Below are 23,968 nucleotides of genomic sequence, written 5' to 3' on the forward strand. Positions count from 1 at the left end.
ACCCTTTTAATAAACCATCATTAATGATAATTAGGGAGGATTTAATTAAACCCTCTCCGTGCCTCACAAATATGTTGTTTTTTCCCATTTCCTTTTTTCACATATTTCAGTGTTCCCTTTTGATCATTTTCCCATTCCTTGGGATGTTTTAATCCCATTTTTCAGGATGTTTTCACGCAATTCCTTGGGATGTTTTAATAGCATTCCTCAGGACGTTTTAATCCAATTCCCCATCTGGAATTCTTTCCATCTTTAGCCTGGATTTCCCAAAAAAATGGAGGACTTCATGCTTTTGTTTTTAAATCCTGATTATTTCGTTGTTTTGTCTTTTTTTTTGTTGTTGTTGTTGTTTGTTTTTTTTTTTTAATTTGGAAGCAGATTTATCACAGAGGTTCAGGAAAAGGTGGAATCTTTCTTAATTCCATGAAAATTGGGATAGAGCTGGATGAAGCTGCTGGGGCAGGGAGGAGGGAGCGGCTGGACACAGGGGCCGGAGGAATCCAGGCCCAACTAGTTCTCCCAGTGTCCTGCCCAATTTTCCAGTGGCAGTTCTGTCTGGTGACATTGGGAAGGGAGCTGGGACAGGCTCTGGCACTTCCCAAACATTCCCAGGAATTTTCTTCTCCATTTGTTCTGGATTTTGGAGCTCCCAAATGAAGCATCCAGGGAAAATCCTGGGGGTCCCGAGGGGTTTTGAGCCTTTGGCAAACTGGGAGCTGCTGGTTTAACTGGAATTCTCTGGGGCTGGGGACTCATCCCAGGAAAATGTGGATTCCAGGCTGCATTCCCAAAAAAAAAAAAAGGCAAAAAAGCCAGGAGCAGCCCCAGCCCTGGGGTTCTGCCGGTGGTCCCCAGACTCAGATCCAGCCTAGAATTCCCTAAAAAACAATTGTCATCCCTGGGGAAGGAGCTCCTGGAGTTTTATTTCCTATGAAAATTTGATTTCTTCGACATTCCCATCATTTTAACGGGAAAAACCTTTAAGAAAGGGGATTAAAAATGCGAAGACAAAACCAGGAAAGAATTAAGGCAGTCTCTGAACCTCCTCGTCCATCTGCGGGGAGCGAAAAGGCGGCGGGTGACAAAACAGGACCCTGGCTGCAATTCCCACTTGGATCACATTCCCATTATTTATTGCACTCCTCGTTGGGCAATCAGAATGAGAGAGTAATTAAGAGATGATTGAAAAGCAGCTTTTTTTTTTTTTTTTTTTTTTTTTTTTAATCTCAGGTGAAGCAATCTCCTCTCTTTTTTTGGAACTTGTGGGAAGCTCAGACTCACCCGAGCCGGGCAGGGAACCCCATCCTTCAATCCCACTGATCCCAATCCTATTTCTTGTCCCGGAACCAGCTCTGGCAGCGGGAAAGGCAGCGCTCCACGATGCTGGAAGTGCAGGAGTTGAGGCGGAATGGGCTCCATGGGGATGTTTGGGATTTGCTGTCCTTAGAATCTCCGGCGTCGCCAAATCCCTGGGATTGGGACAAGCAAGGATCCGTGGAAATCCCGCTTTGGGATGTGCAGGGATCCCCTGGGATCGTGCCCTGAGCCTCATCCGCGCCCAACTCCACCACCTCGAGGGTGCAGGGCTCCACGACTGGGAGCTCCTGGGAGAGCTTTTCCAGGTTTTCCAGGGAGGTCCCGGTGGTTTTGGTGGCGCAAAGCTCGTCCTGGGGCAGCGGGAAGGTGTCAGGGGGACACAGCTCCACGGTCACGATGGATTTCTGGAGCGGGAATTTCATCACACACATCCCGGGGGTCTCGAAGGTGAAGGGTTCCTCTCCCGAGCTCAGGATTTTCACGGGATCCACGCAGGGCCCAGAGTCCCCAAGAGAGACCTGAGTGGGGTCACAGGGACAGGAGGGACAAACATCCTGGCATGGACAGGCATCCACCTGGGAATTCTGCTCCGGGGCCACCGCGGTGCAGGGATTGCTCTGGGCAGCCTCTCCCAGGCAGGAACAGGGCGAGCACTGGGAATTCATCTCCCCGCGACAGAGAGCTGGAAGAAAAAAAGAACAATTTCACACCTGAACCCGTGAAAAAAATCAGAGAAAAATTCCTCATTTTTCCCCTTTTGTCTCCAAACTCCCAAGCTCAGCTTTTCTCATTAAATCTGCTTGCAGCCAAACAATTCCAACAAATTCCCAGCTTTTTTTATTTTTTGGGATAACAATGGATTTGATTCACATTTTCAGGTTTATAAATTTCGAGATGCTCCCATCCTTTCTCTATTTTTTTTTTTCCCTTTTCCAGTTTTTTTTTTTTTTGCTTTTTCCAGGTTTTTTTCCCTTCTCCAGTTGTTTTGTTTGGAATGGACCCTGGTTCTCCTGGCAGGACTGGGTTTAATCCCTCTAAACCCAGTGTTGGAACAACTGGAATTTTCCAGGGCATCAATGGGAATTCTGGAATTACAACCAAGCCAGCGCTAGGGAAGATTTTTACCCTTTGAAACCTTTACCCCCAAGGAAATCGAGCTCCATAAATCCCCTTTTCCCAGGTTTCCTGGGAATCTATTCCAGAAAACGACCGCTGGGATCTGTAGGATCCCAAGGAGACTCACCCGGGTCAGGATCGGCAGGGCAGACGCGGCCGCGTTATCCCGGGATGTTCCTGGTGTGATCCCGGGATGTTCCCGGCACCCTGGAGCTCCCCAGGGCCTCGCTCCGCCTCTGCCTCGACAGGGATGATTTGCCTAATTATTTTTAATGGAAAACGCCTATTTCCGTGGCTGGAGCCGGACCTGGAGCTCAGGAATTCACATGGCCCCGCAGACGCCAAGGAGGAATTTGGGAAATGAGTGGATTCCCAGTGACGGGGCAGGTTTTTTGGGATGCTCCAACATCCTCAAGCCCAACACCTCGTGAGCTCCATTAGGGGCAGGATGGGATGTGGGATTTGGGGGATTCTTTTATTTTTAGCCACCTCTGGCCTTTTTTTGTGTCCTGTTTTTCCGTGGAGCTGCTGGAAACTCTTTGCTCACCGCTCGCCTCATGACGTTTTCCGTCCGCTCCTGAAGTTCTGACTCAAATCCTGTCTCCATTGTCGTGACGGTGGCACTGTCCTCCAGGAGCAGGCAGGTGACCAGAGGAGTGACCACCACCCTTTCCCCCTTCATTTTACCCAAAACAACCTGAATTCCACCCAGCTGGAAATTCCTAAACCCAAAAACGTGAATCAAATCTGTTCCCATCCCCCCCTTTGCCAAGAAATGTTGGCAAGTCATTGGAATTGTTTGGCTGAGAACAGATTTGAGCAAGAAAAACTCTATTTGGGGGAAGTTTGAACAGAAAGCAAAATTAAAAAAAAAAAAACATAAAAGAGGAAATTTTTCCTGAGGTCAGCAGTAAAGTCCCAACCCAAGGGGTCACAAATCCCAACTTTATTTCCAGGAAATAACCAAAGAAACATCACATTGGGCATCCAAATTTGGAGGGAGAAGAGCCAAACCCCCCCTTGGTGTCCTGGCCTCGCCTCTGGTGAGAGTCACTGCTGTCCCTAGTTGTGTCACCGGGTGACTTCGGGCTGGATGGCAGCAGCCGAGGGGGAATTTCAGATCCTTTGATGTCTCCAGGGGAGCTGGTTGGGTTTCTCTTCCCTTCTTTTCCAGGCAGGGACGATTTTTCCGCAGGGAGAGAGCAGCAGCTCCGAGCTGTGATGGCCGCGTGAAGTTTGTCGCCTTCTCGGGCTGGGTGTGACCTCCTGGCACCAGAATTGGGCACAAAAACTGGCCCAAAGGCCACCGAGACTGAGGAGTTCATCCCTCACCGCCCTGGGTGTCACCTGGTGGAGCTTAGACACTCAGGTGAGGTCCTGGAATATCCTGGAGATCCTTGAAATGTGAAGATTTCCCTGGAGGCCAACAGCCAAAAATCCCAACAAACCAAACAAATCAAATTTGTATTCAAAAGAAAATCAAAGAATTGTGGCCAAAATGACCAGGGATGGTTCCCTGGGCTGGGTTTGGGGTGGGCAATGTCCAGGGTTGTGTCCAGTTCTGGGCAATCATGGGAAGAGGGACATGGAATGGCTGGAGCATGGCCAGGAATGGGAACGGAGCTGGGGAAGGGTCTGGAAAATCCTGGGGGAGCTGGGGGGAGGTCTCAGCCTGGAGAAAAGGGGGATCCAGGGGGAATTTTGGGATCTGCCAGGGGGAATTTAGGATCTGATCTCTGGGAATGGGACAAGAAAAGAGGGAATGGGCTCGAGGTGAGCCCGGGTGGGAAATTTGGGAAAATCCCTCCTGGAAAAGGAAAAAAAGGCCTTGGAAGGAGCTCAGGGATGGTTGGATCCCCATTCCTGGAGGTCTTTGAGGAATTCTTGGACCACATCTGGAGCTGCATCCAATCAGATCAGCTCAAGACCAACCAAGGCCACCCAGATGTTCCAGAGACCTTGAGGAAAATGTGGACTGGGAGACGCTCAAGGATTTGCCCACCCTGGAAAGGACTTGGGGGTGACCCTAGGTCCTCTTTGAGCCCTCCAAAATATTCCTGGAGAGGGTCTTCCCATTGAGGCACGGAGGCAAAACAGTGCCTAAATTATCGGGAATAAAATTCCCAGCGGAAGGAGCCAAGCCCCTTCCAGGATCCCATCCCCACCTCCATTCCCCTGCTCCGCAAGGAAATGCACCAAAACAGCTTTTTGTGGTTTTTATTTTTTCTTTCTTTATTTTTTTTTCCCCCCCAGAATTTAATTGCGAGGGGGGATTGTTTCCAGGCTGTCTCACCCGCTCCTCATTTCCCAGCCCGTAGGAAATACGTGGACAGGGAATTCCTCGCAGTCATGAGAGTCTCATGTCCCACCTCGGCAGCATTAAAAATTATAACGTCGAGCAGAGTAATTGAAGGATTGGAGCGGAGCAGGTCTGGATTATTAAATATTTGATTTCCATACCCCTGAGGTGTCTCACTTCCGGAGCCGCAGACACCGAAATCCTATAAAAGGATTCCTATTGTCCTGTTCCTCAAGCCATTTTTGGTTTCATTTGGTGCTCGCTGGTGGAGAATTAGGTAAGTCCAGCTCGATTCCCTGGGAAGTCATCTCGTGGTTGGGGTTTTCTTTTTCTCATTTCAGAGCCGTGCAGAAGCAAACTAAAATACTTAAAAGCGTTTCTGCTCGGGGATGTTGGGGTTGGGATTCCCCCAGATTTTAATTCCGAATTCTCTGGGGTTTATTTGCTGTGGGTTTTGCTCTTCCTCCATCGAGGAAGACAAAATTCCCTCTCTCCTCACCGTCTTTGCTGCTGTTTCACCCAGGGAAATGATGGCGTAGGGAGAGATCAAAAGGCCAGGTTGGGACTTCAAAGGGGAGAAGTGGGAGGGGTGATAAGGAGTGGAGCCTCTCAGGCTGCCAGGCAAGGCCATGCCTGGGAGGAAAAATCAAATCGGGGTGGGAAGAGCCGGGCAGATTTTGTGGGAAAACAGAGCCTTCCCTTGGGGAGGTTTTCCAGCACAGAGCCTCCCCTGGTGTCCTCTGGATGAGGGCAGGGTGATTTGATGCCTTTTTGGGTGAAATTGGGCAAGGAATGGCAAAGATTCATCCTGAGCCAAGGGGAGGTGTGGGCAGGTGGAGGCTTCAGACCTTACAGAAAACCTAAAGGAGCCCAAATAATTTCAGCTTCCTGTTTTGAGAGGAAGCTGGTTGAAAAATAGCTACAAATTTGTCTGAAACGCTTTCATGTGGAGTCACTTCCTGGCCACGGCTGTTTTCCCAGTTCTGGATTCTGTGGGGAAAAGGATGATTTAATTTGGTGTATAGAACAGCCTGGAATGTTGTTTTTTGTTTGGTTTTTTTTTTTTTCTTTTTCACACCTTTTAAAATTTTATCCCTTTCATGCTTCCAGCCTCCCCACCTCCCCCCCCCAAAAAATGCGTCACCCGACCGGCTGCCCGCTGAGCCAGATCTGCATCCCCCCTCCCGCCATGCTGGCGAGGAGCTTCCCGGTGAGACCCAGCCTGGATCCCTGCGGCACCTCCAGCAGCTTCCAGGGCCTTTCCCAACGCGGGACCCCCTGCTGCTACCCCGGCACCACCACCTACGTCAACCTAGGCAACCTGGGAGCGGCCCAGGCCGCCTGTGGGCTTGTGGCCACCACGTGCGTCCCCCCGCACTGCCAGGGGGTGACTGGGTGCGCCACGACGTGTAGGAAGCCCTGCTGCTGCTGCTGCCGTGTCACCGAGTGCAGCACCACGAGCCGGGATTGCTGCCAGGATGTCACCAAGTGCTTCACAACCACATGTCAGGATCCGTGCTGCCAGGAGGTCACCAAGTGCACCACAACGTGCCAGGATCCGTGTTGTAAGGAGGTCACCAAGTGCACCACAACGTGCCAGGATCCGTGTTGTAAGGAGGTCACCAAGTGCACCACAACGTGCCAGGATCCGTGTTGTAAGGAGGTCACCAAGTGCACCACAACGTGCCAGGATCCGTGTTGTAAGGAGGTCACCAAGTGCACCACAACGTGCCAGGATCCGTGTTGTCAAGAGGTCACCAAGTGCACCACAACGTGCCAGGATCCGTGTTGTCAAGAGGTCACCAAGTGCACCACAACGTGCCAGGATCCCTGCTGCAAGGAGGTCACCACATGTGTCACAACGTGCCAGGATCCATGTTGTAAGGAAGTGACCAAGTGTGTCACCACATGTCAGGATCCATGTTGCCAGGAGGTCACCAAGTGTGTCACCACATGCCAGGACCCCTGCTGCAAGGAAGTCACCACGTGTGTCACAACATGCCAAGATCCATGTTGTAAGGAGGTCACCAAATGTGTCACCACAACGTGCCAAGATCCCTGCTGCAAGGAGGTGACCACGTGCACCACGTGTGTGGATCCATGTTGTCAGGAGGTCACCAAGTGCGTTACCACGTGCCAGGACCCATGTGGTAAGGAGGTCACCAAATGTGTCACCACAACGTGCCAAGATCCCTGCTGCAAGGAGGTGACCGAGTGCACCACGTGTGTGGATCCATGTTGTCAGGTGGTCACCAAGCGTGTCACCACGTGTGTGGACCCATGCTGCCAGGAGGTCACCAAGCGTGTCACCACGTTTGTGGACCCGTGTGGCAAGAAAGCCGCCAGGGGCCTCACGCCCTGTTACGATCCCTGCTGCAAGAAGGTGACCAAGTGGAGCAGCCCGTGGGTGATTCCGTGGTGCAGGAAGGGGACCAAGTCCAGCACCAGATGTGCAGATCCCTGCTCCAAGAAGGGGAACAAGTGCAGCTCCAGATGTGTGGATCCATGCTACAAGAAGGCACCCAAGTGCTCCACCACATGCCAAGATCCATGTTGTGTGGCCAGGTGTGACCCCAGGTGTGTGGACCTGTGTTGTCAGGAGGTCAGCAAGTGCAGAACAAGGTGTGTGGATCCCTGCTGTCAGGATGTCACCAAATGTGTCACCAGGTGCGTGGATCCCTGCTGCCAGGAGTTCACCAAGTGTGTCACGACATGCCAAGATCCCTGCTGCAAGGAGGTCACCAGGTGTGTCACCAGGTGTGTGGATCCATGTTGCAAGGAGGTCACCAAGTGCAGAACTAGATGTGTTGATCCGTGTTGTCAGGATGTCACCAAGTGTGTCACCACGTGTCAAGATCCGTGCTGCCAGGAGGTCACCAAATGTGTCACCAGGTGTGTGGATCCCTGCTGCCAGGGGGTCACCAAGTGTGTCACCACGTGCCAAGATCCCTGCTGCAAGGAGGTCACCAAGTGCACCACCAGATGTGTTGATCCATGCTGTCAGGATGTCACCAAGTGTGTCACCACGTGTCAGGATCCTTGTTGTCAAGAGGTCACCAAGTGCACCACCAGGTGTGTTGATCCATGCTGTCAGGATGTCACCAAGTGTGTCACCAGATGTGTTGATCCGTGCTGTCAGGATGTCACCAAGTGTGTCACCACGTGTCAAGATCCCTGCTGCCAGGAGGTCACCAAATGTGTCACCAGGTGTGTGGATCCCTGCTGCCAGGGGGTCACCAAGTGTGTCACCACGTGTCAAGATCCGTGCTGCCAGGAGGTCACCAAATGTGTCACCAGGTGTGTGGATCCCTGCTGCCAGGGGGTCACCAAGTGTGTCACCACGTGCCAAGATCCCTGCTGCAAGGAGGTCACCAGGTGTGTCACCAGGTGTGTTGATCCATGCTGTCAGGAGGTCACCAAGTGTGTCACCACGTGTCAGGATCCCTGCTGTGCCACCAGATGTGCCACCAGATGTGTTGATCCCTGCTGTGGCAGCGTGACCAAGTGCACCACCAGATGTGTTGATCCATGCTGTCAGGAGGTCACCAAGTGTGTCACCACGTGCCAAGATCCCTGCTGTGCCACCAGATGTGCCACCAGATGTGTTGATCCCTGCTGCCAGGACGTCACTAAATGCGTCACCACGTGCCAAGATCCCTGCTGCCAGGACGTCACCAAATGTGTCACCAGATGCGTGGATCCATGCTGCCAGGAGGTCACCAAGTGCGTCACCACGTGCCAAGACCCCTGCTGTGTGACCAGATGTGCCACCAGATGTGTTGATCCCTGCTGCCAGGGGGTGACCACATGTGCCACCAGATGTGTTGATCCCTGCTGTCAGGGAGTGTCCACGTGCCAGGATCCTTGCTGCCAGGACGTCACCAAATGTGTCACCACGTGCCAGGACCCCTGCTGCCAGGGAGTGCCCGCCACGTGCCCAGCCCCGCGCTGTGTCCCCAGCTGCGCCCCTCCCTGCCGTGCCACCCCGCAGTGCCGCGGCGGTGTCCAGGTTGTCACCAGGTGCGCCGACTCCTGCGCCACCACCTGCGTCACCCAGACCTGCCCAGTGTGCGGCCAGCTCTGCTCTGTGTCCTCCTGCCCAAAATTCCAGGCTCCCTGAGGGGTTCCGGGCTGGGATCTGAAGGATTCCCCTTGGAATCTTTGAAAGAAAATAAATCCTCGTTTTTTTTTTTTTTTTTTTTTCCTCGCGTTCTGCCTCGTTCCTGCTGTCCTGAACCTCAAGAAAGCGCCGTTCCTCGCGGGATGTCACCGAGCGATTTTGTGCCCCTGGGGTCGCTCCCCGGGAGAAAGAATTCCCCAGTTCCCCCTCGCGCTGGGAGTGCGGGTGGAGAAATTCCCCTGATCCTTTTCCTTTCTGTGTCTGAAGCAATAAAATAAACGATCTCGGCATTGGCCTCGCGCCTTTCCTTCGCTTCTCGCCCTTTCTCTGAAAATCCTGGTTTTTGTAGGAAAAAAAAAATAAAAATTGGGGAAGTCTCACTGGGATTGTGGAATGCCCCTGAGATGGTAGGAACACACAGGGGTCATCAAATCCAACTGGTGGCCCTGCTCAGGACTTCCCAACATCCCACCATGTCCCTGGGAGCGTTGTCCTGGAGCTCTGGTGGGTTTGGGATGGTGGCCATTCCATGGGGTCAACGTTCCCATGCTCTGGTGGGAAGAACTTTTCCCGAAATCCACCCCAATTCCCACCTCCTGGAATATCTCCAGCCCTTCCCTCAATCCTGACAGTGGCCTGAAATCCCATATAAATGTCTGAAATCCCATATAAATGTCTGAAATCCCAAATGAATATCTGAAATCCAAGATAAACATCAGCTATCCCACGTAAATGTCTGAAATCCCAAATAAATGTCTGAAATCCCAGATAAATATCCCAAATCCCAGCTCAATCCCACGGGCTGCAAAAGCACCTGGAAACCCCAAGAAACTGAGTTTTCCAAGAGTTCCTCCATCCCCTCCATCGCTCCTTCCTCGATCCCAAATCCCCAAACGGGGTTTGGGATCGTCCTGGGAGGCTCCCGAGGTTGAGCTGGGCCTGGGGAGGGTTTGGAGGAGCAAATCCCGGTTGGAATGCGGGCGGGAGGAGCGGGGGCGGTGGCAGACGGGGTGGAACCGTCTGGCAGCAGCCACCGGCTCCTCCAAAGATGCCCCAAGGCCCGGGCTTGGTGACAACCTGAGAGACCTCGAAGCTTCTCCGGGGTTTCCAAAACTCCTCCAAAATTCCTTAAAATTCCCAGCAAGCAACTATTTCCTTCCCTCCCACTCCCAAATCCCTTGGTTTTCTGGGAAATATAATGTAGGCAGGGGGAAAAAAATGGCTTTTGGATTAATTTTTCTCTTCTGGCAGAGTATTTAATCCTTCATGTGTCCGTGAAATTCAGATTCAAGTCATCTCAGAGCAGCAGAGAGCAGGAAAAAAAAAAAATCCAGGAAAAAAAAAAAGCAACAAAAAAGAACAAAACAGGAATTCTTCCTGTGTGATCACCTGGATGTTTATTCCACACCTGTGAAATTAAAAATCGCAGCTCACTACAAGGAAATGTTGTGGAATCCCCCCGGTTCCTCTGTCAGGTGAAGTTTTCCAAGCTCTAAAATTTAAACAGGGAGCAAAACAATTTTATACACTAAATTAAAAAAAAAAAAAAAAAAAAAAAAAAAAACAGAAGGAAATCCAGACTTTTTCTCCTGCAAAAATTGAGAAAATCAAAGCAAAGAAGGCAAAGAGATAAAAGAGGTGAGGAGTTTTTTATCCCCTAACCACAGCCGGTTCCTCCTTCCCAGATTTAATTACTCAGGTGCTAATTGTCATTCTTCCCTGAGCGCTCACCTTCCGGAGTAAACAGGAAAAGAGGCTGGAACAGTGGGATTTGGGTTCCCCGTCGTGGCTGGATCCAAATTGTCCCAAATTGTCCCTCGGGCATGGCCTGAAGGAACCACTCATGTCCATGTGAGGTTTGGTGTCTTCTTCTCTCACCCTCCTGGCATCCCAAAAATTCCGGGATTCTCGGAGCCACCTGGAGCCGGCTCAGAACCTTCCCTGGGACCTTGTGGGAATGAGGAGAGGGGAAAGTTGGGTTTGATGAAGGCCCTGGAGGTTTTAATTGCCACCAGGTGTGGAGGGTTTGGGCTGGAAAATGGGAGAATCCCTGATTTCTGTGAGAATTGAGTGAAACACACAGGGGGGAAAAAAAAATATCAATTTTTTGCTTGGGAAAATGGGAATCGTGCACAAGGATTGGGCCTTGACCCCGTGTTCGGTTCTGGATAATCATGGAAAGAGGGGCATGGAGGGGCTGGAGCAGGGCCGGGAATGGGAACTCCAGGGATGGGAACGGAGCTGGAGCAGCTGGAAAAGGGAATGGAAAATCCTGAGGGAGCTCAGGCTGGAGAAAAGGGGGATCCAGGGGGAATATCGAGATCTTCCAGGGGGGATTTGGGATCTGATCCCAGGGAATGGGACAGGACAAGAGTGAATGGCCTCGAGCTGTGCCAGGGCTGGATATTTGGGATGACTTTTCCATGGAAAAATGGGTTGGGAAGCATTGGAAGGGACTCAGGGAGGGTTGGATCCCTGTCCCTGGAGGTGTCCAAGGAATTCCTGGAATTCTGGGGGTCGGACACAGCTTGGAATCGCTGCTCTGGGAGATCTTTCCCAACCTCAGGGATTTTGGGATCCTGGAAAATCTTTGGCTCTTCAGCACGAGACGAAACTGGACCCTCAGAGCTGGCAGTGCTGCCCTCGTGGAATTCCCTCATGGAATTCCCTCCAAAATGTCCAACCCGCTCCGGGAGGAGTCACCAGAGCCACCAAAGGACATCGCTGTGGAGTCCTGACTCACTGAGACCAACGTGACAACTACAACGACTCCAATTGCCCATAAATGTAATGGAGATTCCCAAATAAGTGCCAATTAGGGATAAGGATCCAACCCCGTGATGTTCCAGCTTGTTGGGAGTGCGGATCCATTTACGTCTCCCGAAATAATCCAGTTTCGGAAGGCCCCAATTTCGTGCTAATCAAAGTTAACCACAGGGTGTGAAAGAACTCGGGGTAGAAAGGGAGGTGCAGGACGGGTGCTCAGGGGTGGTTTTGAGGTGAGCCTGGAGCCTGAGGAGATAATGACGAGCTGTTCCAACCGGAATTTGGGATTTTCCTCGGGAAGATAAGAGCTGGAAGCTGCTCTGGGGGGAAAATTTCCACACCCGGGCAGCTTGAGGAGGAGAAAATCAGGAGGGATTTACCTCATTTAAAACTCAGCACCCAAACCTGAGCTCTGCTGCGTGCAGCCTCTCCTCCCGAGGCAAAAAAAATGAGCAAACCACACTCTGCAAATCCAAATTTATCCCCGGAAAAGCCTCTGGGGCCGCAGAGCCTCCGGAGAGGGGGGAGAAGCTGCACGTGAGCAGCTGAGTCTGTGGAAAATCTGAGCCACCCATGAGGTGGCAAAAAACCCGTGGAGATCCGTCAGCTTCAGGTGGAATTCCTGGTGAAGGAACCAGTGCTGACACCTGGAATTTTCCAGGACGTGCTCATCGTGCTGGGCTGGTTGGTTTGGGGTTGGTGTTTTATTTTTTATTTTTTTTTTTTCCTTATTTAGCATTTTTGTGATGGCCACGTTCCCACCTCTGTGATTGGGATTTTCCGTAATCAGCAAAACTTTTTTTAAAAAAATTGTATCCTGTGCCTAAATCTCAATTAAACCGGAGCCTTTTGCACTTTTCTGGGAGGAGGAAAAAAAAAAATCTTTAAACTGAGGATTATTCGGCCTTGAGTGGCTTGAAATGTTCCTCAAAGGAGCTGGAGTTGTGTCCCCGTTGGAATTTCCAAGCATGGACGGTGTTAATCCATGGAGAGGAATGGATTAGATGAATGGAATCATTTAATTTTTGGGGGAAAAAAAAGGATCTTAAGATTTTGTGGGAACGCTGGAGGATTGGCTGTGCCTTTCCATGAGAATTAGGACAGGGTATTTCTCATAGTAAATCCAATTAATTATCCATCTTCCCTAATAACAGCCATCCCATGTTGGAAAAACCCCAAGTATCAAAACCCAACATTTATGGAAATAAGGCCACGGAAACGTCCCGGCGCATTAAATCCCTTTCTGAAAACCAATTAATTCAACACCCGCTGGTTTGTTTTTTGTTTTTTGTTTTTGTTTTTTTTTTTTTTTTAATGACCCCACCATTCCCGTTGGGAACCGCATGACCGGGATCAGAGACCAGGGCTGGCTCAGCATCACCTGCTTTCCTGGAAGAGGGCTTCCACCAAAAATTAGGATGCAAGCAAACATGCAAAGCATGTGGAGGTGGAGCCTGCCGGGGCAGTTTGTGGTCAGCTGTCCATCCCCCTGGGCTCCCGCGTTTCCGGAGCTGACGCCACTCCGGCCGTATAAAAGGTTTGGATTCGGAGGCTCCCCCCCAGTTCCTTTGGCTTCTCCGTCGCTCGCCAAGACCGGTGACCCGGTAAGTCCTCCTGGGCTTTATCAGGGAATTTTTAATCAAGATATCTCGTGGAAAAGAGAGTTGATTCCTGGTCCCGGGAGAGCTTCGCTCCTCTGCTTCTCATCCGGGATTTGTCCTGGAATTGGGGATTTTTTTATTTAGGGTTTGCTCTGCCTGGAGGAGCTTGGGGAAGTCACCTCCTCCAAAAGTGTGGCTGCCTCTCTTGCTCCCTCCTGTTCCTGCCTCATTAAGGCTGGAAATTAAATAAATTAATGGATGCTGTGGAGCAGCTCCTGCGACTTCAAACGGGATGGGTGGGAAGAGGCTTTATCCAGAAGGAGGGAGCTGCAGGATTCCTGCGGGCAAAGCCGGGGGAGACCTCTGGGAGAAGCCAAGAGGAGGAAAGGAGTTGGAAATGGGAGCTGCAGCCTCTGGGCCAACCCTTCCCTCATGGATGGATGAGTCCCATCAATCCTCCCGGAAAAATTCCAGTGGCATCCCAGGATCCTGTGGATCATCAGGATGGGAGAGCTGGGAATGCTGAGCCTCTGGAGACCTCAGGTCCAGGATCTGCAGGAGCTCCAGGGAAGCGGGAGAGGGATTTTTCCTCAAGAACTACAGGGACAGGAAAAGGGGGAATGGGTTTACACTGAAATATGGGAAGTTTAGGTTGGATATTGGGAAGAAACCGAGGGTGGGGAGGCCCTGGCCTGGGTTATTCCGTAGGTTCCTCATCCCTGGAAGTGTCCAAGGCCAGGCTGGACAGGTCTTGCAGCAACTTGGGTTGGAACGAGATGATCTTTGAGATCCCTCCCAAGCCAAACCGCCCCATGATTCCAAGGGATAATGGTGGGATTGTCCTCTGGACTTTGTGGTTGGGAATTCCCAGTGTGGGCGTGAGGATCTGATAAGGAAGAGAAAAGCCCTGGAACACCTGCTGAGGAGCTGAGAGCAGAAGGAGTGGAAGTGTTTTTGTGTCATGGCTTCTGCCAAGTTGGACTCTGGGCAATCCTGTAAAATTTAGGATTTATGGCTTGAGGCTTCCTGATGAGTTCCCAACGAAGGAAGGGATCCTCTGGCAATGTTAATTCCATAAACACACTGGGATCAGCCCAGACCGTGCTGCTCGCAATGCCGAGCTCACACATTTGATCCCAGCAGGGGCCGTTCCCTGAGGAGTTGGACTTGATGACCCCTGTGGGTTCCTTCCAACTCCAGAATCCAGGAATCCTGAACTCAGGCATTCCTTTCCTCAGCCAGACACAAACCCAGTGACACCTCACATCGCGTTGAGCACGGGATGATAACCTGTTTTTTTTTTTGGTTTTTTTTTTGGTCTCTTTCCCAGCTTTTTCCCAGCTTTTTTCCCAGCTTTTCCCCCAACACCTCTCCAAGGATGTCCTACTACTACGAGCAGTGCAAGCAGCCCTGCCTGCCCCCTCCCATCTGCCTGCAGAAATGCGCCAAGTGCCCCGAGCCCTGCGCCACCCAATGCGTCGAGGTCTGCCAGGCCCCCTGTGCCACCGGCTGTGCCACCCAGTGCGTGGAGCCCTGTGCCACCCAGTGTGCCACCAGCTGCGTCCCTCAGTGCGTGGACGTCTGCCCCGCCCAGTGTGCCACCGGCTGCGCCCCGCAGTGCGCGGACGTTTGCGTCCCGCAGTGCGTGGACGTCTGCCCCGCCCAGTGTGCCACCGGCTGCGCCCCGCAGTGCGTGGACGTCTGTGCCACCCCTTGTGCCACCCAATGTGCCACCAGTTGCGTCCCCCAGTGCGTGGACGTCTGCCCCGCCCAGTGCCCCGAGCCTTGTGTCACCAAGTGCGTGGAGCAGTGCCAGGCCGAGGTTTGCAGCACCAAGTGCGTGGAGAAGTGCGAGACCGTGTGCCTGGAGCCCTGCTCCCGTCCCTGCTGATCCGGAGCCGCTGAGGAGCCGGAGCCACGCGGTTCCGGGATGAAGAACGCGGCGCAGACCCATCAGCGACTCAACGAGGCCTCTCCTGCTCTGATCGTCCCACGGTTTATTCATCTTGGAAAACTTTTCCTGTCTGAGTGTTCCCGGTGTTTTCACTTCTGCTCCTGCCATGCCAGCATTTTTCTCTTGGTGAATTCCCAATATTTTAGTGTTGGGAATCTCGGGAAGTGCTGCCAGCAGCTGGTGGTGGAAGATGTCCATGCTTTTTTCCCCCTCCCCTTCTCCTCTTGTCTCTTTTCAGTCTTGTAAACCCTCTGTGCAGCATTAAAAAAATGACCATCGATGGCAACAGCTGTCTTTTGTCTTTTTTCTCCCCATTTCCACATCTTCAAACCCTAAAATATCTCCCTTAATTTCCGTTTTCAAAAGGGGTTGGGGAGGGTTTTGTGCCTGAAATAAAAAAAAATTTAAAAGTTTTAATAGGGAGGAATTCCTTCTAATTATACAGGGAAATAATTGTCTTGTCAATTCTTCTCTGAGACATTCTTGAAATTATTGATAGAAATTTGATTTTCAGACAGAATTTTGGTCTTCACAGCTTGGCATTTTAGAGGCAAATCTTAGAAACCACAAAAAAAGAGGCAAATTTAAGTGGAAGAAAGTCTTAAATTCATAAAGAAGGTGTCAAACACCTGGAAGGTGCAATTTTAAATAATAAAAACACATCTTTATTCTGGATAAGTTTGAAGCTGAAGGCGACCCCATTGTCTGGAGGGAGTGAAACCCATTAAAAAAAAAAAAAAAAAAAAACAACCAAATTTCAGAGATAAACCTCCCACTGTGTCCTGTGGCTTTCTTCACCTCCGGCTCCGTGCTGGCCACGCCGTTTCCACGTCTGGGAATGCTGAAATTGCTCCCCACCTACCCCCTCATTACAGGAAGGGTGGGGAATCTCTAATCTGGAGAAGAAAAGAAAGATATTTTTATTCAGGGGTGTGCCAACATTGTTTCCAAATCACCTTTTTAATGTGCAGGTGGGGAGGTGAGGAGCAGGTTCTTCTCTGCGGCCCTTGCTGTCGACACCAGGAGGTGACACCAAGAGGTGACACCAAAAGGTGACACTCTCAGATGTGAGAGGTGGAAAAAACGCGACTGGGAAAGGAAAAGCAGGAGCAGGAATTTCACAAAAAAAAAAAAAAAAAAGGAAAAGGAAAAAAAAAAAAAAAGGGGTTGGGAAAGGAGGAATTAGCACCTCGAATTCCCCCGTGGAATTTGGGGGTCCAGGCTTGGCCTTGGAGGTGCCACTGGGGGCGTGGAAAAGGTTTTAGGGATCAGGGAGAACAACCCCACACTTGGAGCAGGAATTCCCAGGAAAATGAGGAATTTACGCCTCAAACTCTTCCCAAGGAAGCCAAATCTGTGAGGATACAAGCCCTGCCTCGGAGGTGCCACTTCTGTGACATCGTGGGGGCATGGAAGAAGTTTTAGTTGGGAATCATGGAAGAAAAAAAAAAAGAACCTGAACTTGCCTGGACTGGATATTCCCAGGAAAATGGACAGGGAAATGAGGAGTTTGAGCCTCAAATTACCCCAAACTTTTGGGGATCCAGGCTCTGGGAATGTGAATTTTGCGTCCTCTTGGAGGCCTGGGAGAGGTTTAAATCAGGAATTATGGGAAAGGTTTAAAACAGGAATTATGGGAAAAGTTTAAATTAGGAATGATGGGAAAAGTTTAAATTAGGAATGATGGGAAAGGTTTAAAACAGGAATTATGGAAAAGATTTAAATCAGGAATCACGTGGAGCTCCTCCAATCCCATTCCAGGTTCTGGAGCATCCTCATCCCCATCCATCACTTGTGAGTCACTGGAATTTTTCCATTTTTCTCTGGGATCATGAGAACGCCTGGAAAATCCAGAGGAAATGTCCGGAGGGACCTGCTGTCCCTGTGGCCAAGTCCTGACACACCAGATGTGGTCAGCACCGGGAATTGCTGGAATTCCCCGGATATTTGCAATAAATCAGGGATATTTCATCAGGAAGTGAAGAAAAAAAAAAGAAGGGAAAAAAAAAAAGGAATATTTATATTTCATTCCTGGTTTTGGGGAGGGGAATTAGAGAAGGGAACAAGCAAAATCCTGTTCCAAACTGGGATTTTGGAGACATTCTGGATTTCTGGACTTTCAGGGTTTCTGGAGATCCCTCCAGGTGCTCCCCAGACAAAATAATCCCGAAAACTCATTCCCGAGTGGATGCGAGTCCCAACCTTGTGGGATCTCAACCCAGAGACGGTGACGGGGGACAAATTATCAATGAATTATTAATGAATTATTAACAAATCACCCCTTGATGAGCAGCTCTGGGTGTGCCCTCGGTGAAAAACACCCAGCTGGGAGAGGAGGGAATCTCTGCCAGACTTTGACTGAGGTCCAGGAGGTGGGAGCGGAGCTGGTTCCGGTTGTGAAAGATTCTGGTCACCGAGTTTAATCCGGAGTCATCGGCTTCTTCCGTGGGGATATAAAAGCTGCTCCTTTGGGAAGATCCACACCCGGAGCGGCTCCTCCTGAGATCCCTCCTCGAGCAGGACGTGTCAGGTGAGTCCTTCCCTGCCCCTTTTCCTGCCCAGGTGAGGGGTTTTGGTGCCCCAGGGTCGGAAAAATGGGATTTTTTTTCACGGGGTTGGAAAATGGGGTTTTTCACATGGTTGGAAAAATGGGATTTTTCACCATTTCCTTTCCCAAACTGGGGTTGTTTCCCCCCCAAAAAGTTCCACCTGCAATGGGTGGAAAACCCTATTATGGAATTTTGGGGGTTTTGAGGCTCCAGCGGGTGGTTTGGGACATTTTTGGGATATCAGAACTCTGTGATATTTTTTTCCCCGGACTGATAAGAATCCCGTGGGTAACCAAAGGTTGGCATCCATGAGCAGATGATGGAGCAGCTTCCCAGATTTCTGGGTATCCCGGCTCCGTTTCCTCGGATAAAATCCTCAATCCACCTGAATTTTGTGGCCCTGGGTGTGGATCCTGCTCTGGGGGGGTCTCAAAGAACTGGGCAGAGACACGGTGGTTCCAAAAATCAAATATTGGGATTGGTATCAAATATTGCGAATATTATCAGATTTTGGGAACATCATCAAATATTGGGTATATTATCAAATATTGGGATAGGTATCAAATATTGGGAATATTATCAGATTTTGGGAATATTATCGTATATTGGGAATTGTATCAAATATTGGGATTGGTATCAAATATTGGGATTGGTATCCAGTATTGGGATGTTATCAAAGGACTTCTCCCTCTCAAAACTCCCAATCCTGAGATTTTCCCAGTTTTCCTCTTTGGCTGCTTTTCTTGGAGCTTCTCCTCGAGTTCCACATTTTTTTCCCCCCAAGCTTTTTAAATTCGAGATTCCCAGGAAAAACAACGAGCAGAGGGAAGGAAGGAAGGAGAATCCCTGGCGCCGTTTGTCTCCTCTCCAGCTCTGCAGCCTTTCCCCGGCTTTGTTAGGCTGGGCTTTGCCTCTGCTCCTGGTTTTAGGCGCAGCTATTCCCTGATCCTGCAGGGAATGGGATGAGATCCAAAAAAAAAAAATAAAACAAAAAAAAAACAAAAAAAAAAAAACAAAAAAAAACCAAAAAACCCAACCAAAAACCAAAACCCAACAAGGGAAACTGAACTCCCCAAAATTCCATCTGAACTGCAGCATCCTGCAGGATTTAATTTCAAAACCTGCTTGGTTTAGTCCTGGGATTAAGTTTAAACCTGCGGGGTCGATCTGGGAGCTCAAAAAAAAAAAAAAAAAAAAAAAAAGGCGAATTCCATCTTGAGATCCGCTCGGTTCTCTCCCTGGTTTTGGATTCCAGGCTCATCCAGGATGTCCCAGCAGCAGAAGCAGCAGCAGGTGATCCCTCCCCAGTGCCAGCAGAAGTGCGGGGCCATGCCCAAGGGAGCCCAACAAAGCCAGGCCCAACAAAGCCAGGCCTCCAAAGGCCAGGCCTCCAAAGGCCAGGCCGTGAAGAGCCTCCCCCAGCAGCAGCAGCAGTGCTCCAAGCAGAAGTAGGAGCCATCCCAAACCCCAAATCCCAAAAAAAAAAAAATCTCGCTTTTCCCACCTTCTCCTGCCTCCCGGGAACATCTCCGGACCTGCAGCCGCCTGCTTTGCTCACCAGCAGAAATTACCTCATAATGAGATGTGCTTAATTAGCTCGGAAAAAAAAAAAAAATAAAAAATTTAATCAACGAATCGCGGGGCTGGTTTTAATTCCGAATTTAATTTGGGGTCTGGCGCAATAAAATGGTGGAATGACCTCGTTGTTTCTTCCCTGTGTTTTTTCTCCCACCTTTTCTTCCCTTTCTTTTTTATTTTCCTCCCCCCCAAAAAAAATCAATTTTAAGCACACACAGACACCGGCTTTTGCAAGCTCGGCCTCCTCTCCATCTTTATCAGGAGAAGCTGCTGAAGATCCTCAAAATTTGAGAAAAAGAAATCTCCAGGACATGGTAAAAAATTCCAAGAATTTGGTATAAAAATCCCCAAAACTTGGAATAAAAATCCCCACAACTTGATTTAAAAAAAAAAGTTCCCAAAACTTGGTATAAACCCCCCCCCCCCCCCCCCAAAAAAAAGAACAACAAAAAAAACCAACTTGGAATAAAAATCCCCACAACTTGATTTTTAAATTCCCAGGATTTGGGTATAAAAACCCAAAAACTTGGTACAAGATTCCCCAAAACATGATATAAAAAATCCCCAAAGTCTGGTATAAAAATCCCCAAAATTTGTTACAAACACCCCCGAAGCCATGGTACAAAAATCCTCAAAACCTGATAGAAAAACCCCCAAAATTTGATACCAAAACCCCCACAATCTCATACAAAAATCCCCACGGCCAGGAATTAAAAATTCCCAAAACTCGGTTCTCAAAGTCGCTTTTATTGTGGAATTTTCTCAGTGAAATCAATCCTGGATCCAGCAGCAGCCGAAGATAATTCCGGGACTAAATCCCAAACACCGACGGATGGCGAAACATTCCCGGCTGGAATTCCTCCTTTATCCCGTCTGCGCCACGCCCGCGGTTAATCCCTTCCCAAACATGTCTGGAGTGGAGTTAATTACCAATAAATTGGGATAATTATGGGATATTCTCGGCCTGAGATGTTCTTTGACACCTCCGAGGAAATTCAAGGGGAGAGAGCGCTCGGATCTATCCTAAAAATCTTCTTTTCCCCCCCTCAATCCCAAAGGATTCTTTTAAATCCCACCAAAATCGGAAATACCCTAAAAATCTTCATTTTTTTCCCCCCTCAATCCCAAAGAATTATTTTTTTTTAATGCCATGAAATATTCAGCGCAAATTCCCGATTTGGGAAGCTTTGAGCGTTTTGGGGGCAGATTACGCAAAAATCTGGTTATTTATAGGGAAAAACTTCACAAATTCCAGGTGGGAGCTGCAGTCCGGGAGTGAAAGGCAGGAAAAAGGGGAAGAGCTCTTCCCTGGATTTTGGATCATGAACCCGCCTTGCTCCTTGATTTTTATTTTTTTTTTTTTTTTTTTTTGGGCGGGGGAGGAGGTTTCTGGGCATTCCAAATCCGTGGGATTGGGGAAAAAAAGGTCAGGAATTTGGGAACCACAACCCTGCTGGAAGCCATTCCCGACGGGAATTCCCTGCTGTTAGTAAAGGACAAGGCGTTAGCGGGAGGGAAGGCTAGAAAGAATTCCTAAAAAAAAACCAAAGCTCTCCAGGGATTTAAAAAAAAAATAGGGGGGGGGGGGGAAATAAAGGAAAAAAAAAAAATGAAAAGAAAACAAAAAGTTGGGAAAAAAAAATAATCTGGATTCGGGGAGAAAAATCTCCGGGATCGGGATTTTCCCTCTACTTCTGCCACAGGCTGGGCTGCTCCAGCTGCTGCTCCAGGGGAGGGAATTTCTCGGGAAGGGAGCGCTGCTCCGGGATGGGAACAGGGATCTCCTGGAATTCCTGCTTTTCCTGGGAGCACGGGGTGGGGTCTGGGAGTGGGACTGGGATCGGGATTTCCTTGCATTCCTGTTTTTCTGGGATGGACACCGGGATTTCCTTGCATTCCTGTTTTTCTGGGATGGACACCGGGATTTCCTTGCATTCCTGTTTTTCCTGGGAATGCGGGACGGGTTCAGGGCACGAAATCGGGATTGGCACCGGAGTTTCGTGGCATTCCTGCTTTTCCTGGACACATGGAATGGGTTCAGGGCATGAAACTGGGATGGGAACAGGGGTGTCCTTGCATTCCTGTTTTTCTGGGACGGACACCGGGATTTCCTTGCATTCCTGTTTTTCTGGGACGGACACCGGGATTTCCTTGCATTCCTGTTTTTCTGGGATGGACACCGGGATTTCCTTGCATTCCTGTTTTTCCTGGGCGCACTGGACAGGGTCAGGGATGGACACCGGGATTTCTTTGCACTCCTGTTTTTCTGGGACGGACACCGGGATTTCTTTGCACTCCTGTTTTTCTGGGACGGACACCGGGATTTCCTTGCATTCCTGTTTTTCTGGGACGGACACCGGGATTTCCTTGCATTCCTGTTTTTCTGGGACGGACACCGGGATTTCCTTGCATTCCTGTTTTTCTGGGACGGACACCGGGATTTCCTTGCATTCCTGTTTTTCTGGGACGGACACCGGGATTTCCTTGCATTCCTGTTTTTCTGGGATGGACACCGGGATTTCCCGGCACTGCTGCTTCTCCTGGGCGCACGCAGCATCCTCGGAGCAGGGAGCGGCACCGGGAGCAGCCCCGGGAACCGGGATCTCCTTCTGCTCCTCCAGCGCTGCCGCCGTCGGTTCCGAGCTGGATTTCTCTTCGAATTTCGGGAATTTTGGAGGGAATTCGCTTTGCTGCTGCTGCTGCTCCTGGGGCGGGCACTGCGGCACCGGAGCTTCCCCTTGTCCCGGTTCCACGCCCGGCGCTGGAATCGCTTTTTCCGGGCATTTTGGCATCGCTGGGAGCGGCTCGGGGCATGGGGCGGGCACCGGGATTTGGGGATGCTGCGACAGCTCCGGGTTCTGTTTTGGGGTGGTTTTACCCAAACCGGGAGGGAGCGTGAGCTCCTGCTTGATTTGCATCTGGTTCAGAGACATCTCTGCGGGAAAAACGGGATCACCTGGGGGGTGGGGGGGGGAAAGTTGGAATTTCTTGCGTTACCGGCACGAGGGTGGTGACACGATTATTAAAAAAAAAAAAAAAAGGGTTAAAAAAAGAAATAAATAAATTAAAACAAAAAAGCAAAACCCAAAAAGCCGAGTTTTCCTCCTCAGCCCTTGTGGCTTCCCGAAGTTTTTCACTAAGGAATCGTGATTTATTCCTCCTTTTCCATCCTCCCTCCCAGCTCCTGCCCTGATCCCTCCTTTCTGAGGAGGCAGAGCCGCCCCTCTGAACCCGCAGCCGATTTCTGCTCCACAGCTCCTCCTCCTGCTCTTCCCAAAGTCCTAAATCCCTTTGATTTCTGTCCTGGGGAATTGCGGACGGGAGCTGGCAAAACTCAAAATAACAACACGCAAAAAAAAAAAAATTAAATAGGATAAACATTTCAGGACGTTTGGCGTGCCAAAAAAAAAAAATTTATATATACATATATATACATATATATACATATATATACATATATGTATATATATGGGTCCAACGGGTTTTTTTTTTGGACTGATAAACCCGACAAAATTCCTGCTTTTTTTGCCCCTCGATTCTCAGCTTTTCCTTGGAATTCGGAACGCCAGGGGAGGTATCTCGAGGCTCCGGCGAGCTGAGGGTTAAATTCACAGGAGGCAGCTCCACCTCTCGCTCAGGTGACGATGCCGAGGATTTGGGGTGACCCTGGCTCGGTCCTTGGAAGGGAATTCTCAGGGATAAAACGTCCCCGAGCTCCGGGACTGTCCCCTCCTGAGTCAGAGCTCCGGATTTCTTTCTCCTCCCGGGGCCACCGCGCGTCCCCGACAATTTGGGGACAATTTTGTGGCCGCTGAAGGCTCCACCCGGACCTCGGGAATTCCTGCGCTGCCGCTTTTCGGAACCCAAGGGCAGGAGTGAAAGGTGAGAATTCCAAAATTGGGCTTGGAAGGGATTTGAACTCCTGGCCGAGGCAGAGAGGGGGAAAATTCCTCCTCTCTTCCCTGGGGGGCTCCCAGCTCCTCTCGCAACCAATTCCCTCCCCTCTTCCCTTTTTTTTTTTTTTAATTTATTTTTTTTAATCTGATAAAACCTTAACTAATTAATTAATCAATTGATGTCTTGCTCCTGACATGGACGAGGGGAGGCACACGGGGAATATTTTCATTCCTTGTCTCCCCTGCTGTGCGCCCTCGTGCTCCCAGATTTGCCCTTTTCCCAAGGAAAATGGGTGAAATGGAAATTTTAAGAATATCTTGGTTCTAAAATCACATGAAAACCGATTTGGCAGGAGAGGGTTTGGTGTCCTTCCCTGGAGGGAACAAACGGAACTCCACCTGATCCGTGCCTCAGGAAGGGTCTAATTTAAGACTTAATTACCCTCAGATTTAGACTCGGTTTTAATTTGCCTCCCAGAGCCATTTCCAGGCCACCCCAAAACGCCCACAAATTCCCTCCTTTCCAGGAACTCTCTACGTATCCCAAGGCATCAAATCCAACCTTTCCTGAAGGGCTGTGCCCTCAGCAGAGCCCAGGAGCAGAACTCCAAATATCCCCCAAAAAATCCAGGGATTGTCAATCCCAAATATCACCCAAAAATCCCCGGATTGTCAATCCCAAATATCACCGCAAAATCCTAGGAACCTCTATCCCAAATATCCCCCAAAAATCCCGGGATTGTCAATCCCAAATATCACCCAAAAATCCCCG

General features: G+C 50.0%; 3 protein-coding genes across 3 annotated transcripts; 2 read left to right on the forward strand and 1 right to left on the reverse strand.

The window, feature by feature from the left end:
* The first annotated feature begins 5,286 nt into the window (after positions 1–5,286).
* On the forward strand, positions 5,287–11,590 carry LOC134055131 (keratin-associated protein 16-1-like). The gene is made up of 3 exons (XM_062511262.1): positions 5,287–6,710; positions 7,335–8,800; positions 11,419–11,590. Exons 1-3 carry the CDS (start codon positions 5,769–5,771, stop codon positions 11,588–11,590), a joined length of 2,580 nt encoding a protein of 859 aa, XP_062367246.1. The 5' UTR covers positions 5,287–5,768.
* Positions 11,591–14,434: 2,844 nt separating this feature from the next.
* LOC134055197 (proline-rich protein 9-like) lies at positions 14,435–15,168 on the forward strand. The gene has a single exon (XM_062511357.1). The coding sequence runs from the start codon at positions 14,502–14,504 to the stop codon at positions 15,108–15,110; it is 609 nt and encodes a 202-aa protein (XP_062367341.1). The 5' UTR covers positions 14,435–14,501; the 3' UTR covers positions 15,111–15,168.
* A 5,820-nt stretch (positions 15,169–20,988) lies between these two features.
* Positions 20,989–22,568, reverse strand: LOC134055132 (uncharacterized). Its single transcript, XM_062511263.1, has 2 exons — positions 21,965–22,568; positions 20,989–21,544 (listed from the first exon to the last, which is right to left on the reverse strand). The coding sequence occupies exons 1-2, from the start codon at positions 22,231–22,233 to the stop codon at positions 20,989–20,991; spliced, it is 825 nt and encodes a 274-aa protein (XP_062367247.1). The 5' UTR covers positions 22,234–22,568.
* Positions 22,569–23,968: the final 1,400 nt, after the last annotated feature.

This window comes from Cinclus cinclus, chromosome 31 (genome assembly GCF_963662255.1).
Source record: "Cinclus cinclus chromosome 31, bCinCin1.1, whole genome shotgun sequence".
Classification (NCBI taxonomy): Eukaryota; Metazoa; Chordata; class Aves; order Passeriformes; family Cinclidae; genus Cinclus; species Cinclus cinclus.

Excerpts from the sequence above, each read along its gene's own strand:
- LOC134055131 (XM_062511262.1), top strand. The coding sequence starts at position 5,769 with ATGTTGTTTTTTGTTTGGTTTTTTTTTTTTTCTTTTTCACACCTTTTA. Across the intron at positions 6,711-7,334 it reads AGGACCCCTGCTGCAAGGAA|GTCAGCAAGTGCAGAACAAG; the intron begins GTCACCACGTGT and ends TGTTGTCAGGAG. Across the intron at positions 8,801-11,418 it reads GTCACCCAGACCTGCCCAGT|GGATTTTGGGATCCTGGAAA; the intron begins GTGCGGCCAGCT and ends TCCCAACCTCAG.
- LOC134055197 (XM_062511357.1), top strand. The coding sequence starts at position 14,502 with ATGATAACCTGTTTTTTTTTTTGGTTTTTTTTTTGGTCTCTTTCCCAG.
- LOC134055132 (XM_062511263.1), bottom strand. The coding sequence starts at position 22,233 with ATGTCTCTGAACCAGATGCAAATCAAGCAGGAGCTCACGCTCCCTCCC. Across the intron at positions 21,545-21,964 it reads GAATTCCCTCCAAAATTCCC|CCCGGTGTCCATCCCTGACC; the intron begins GAAATTCGAAGA and ends GTGCAAAGAAAT.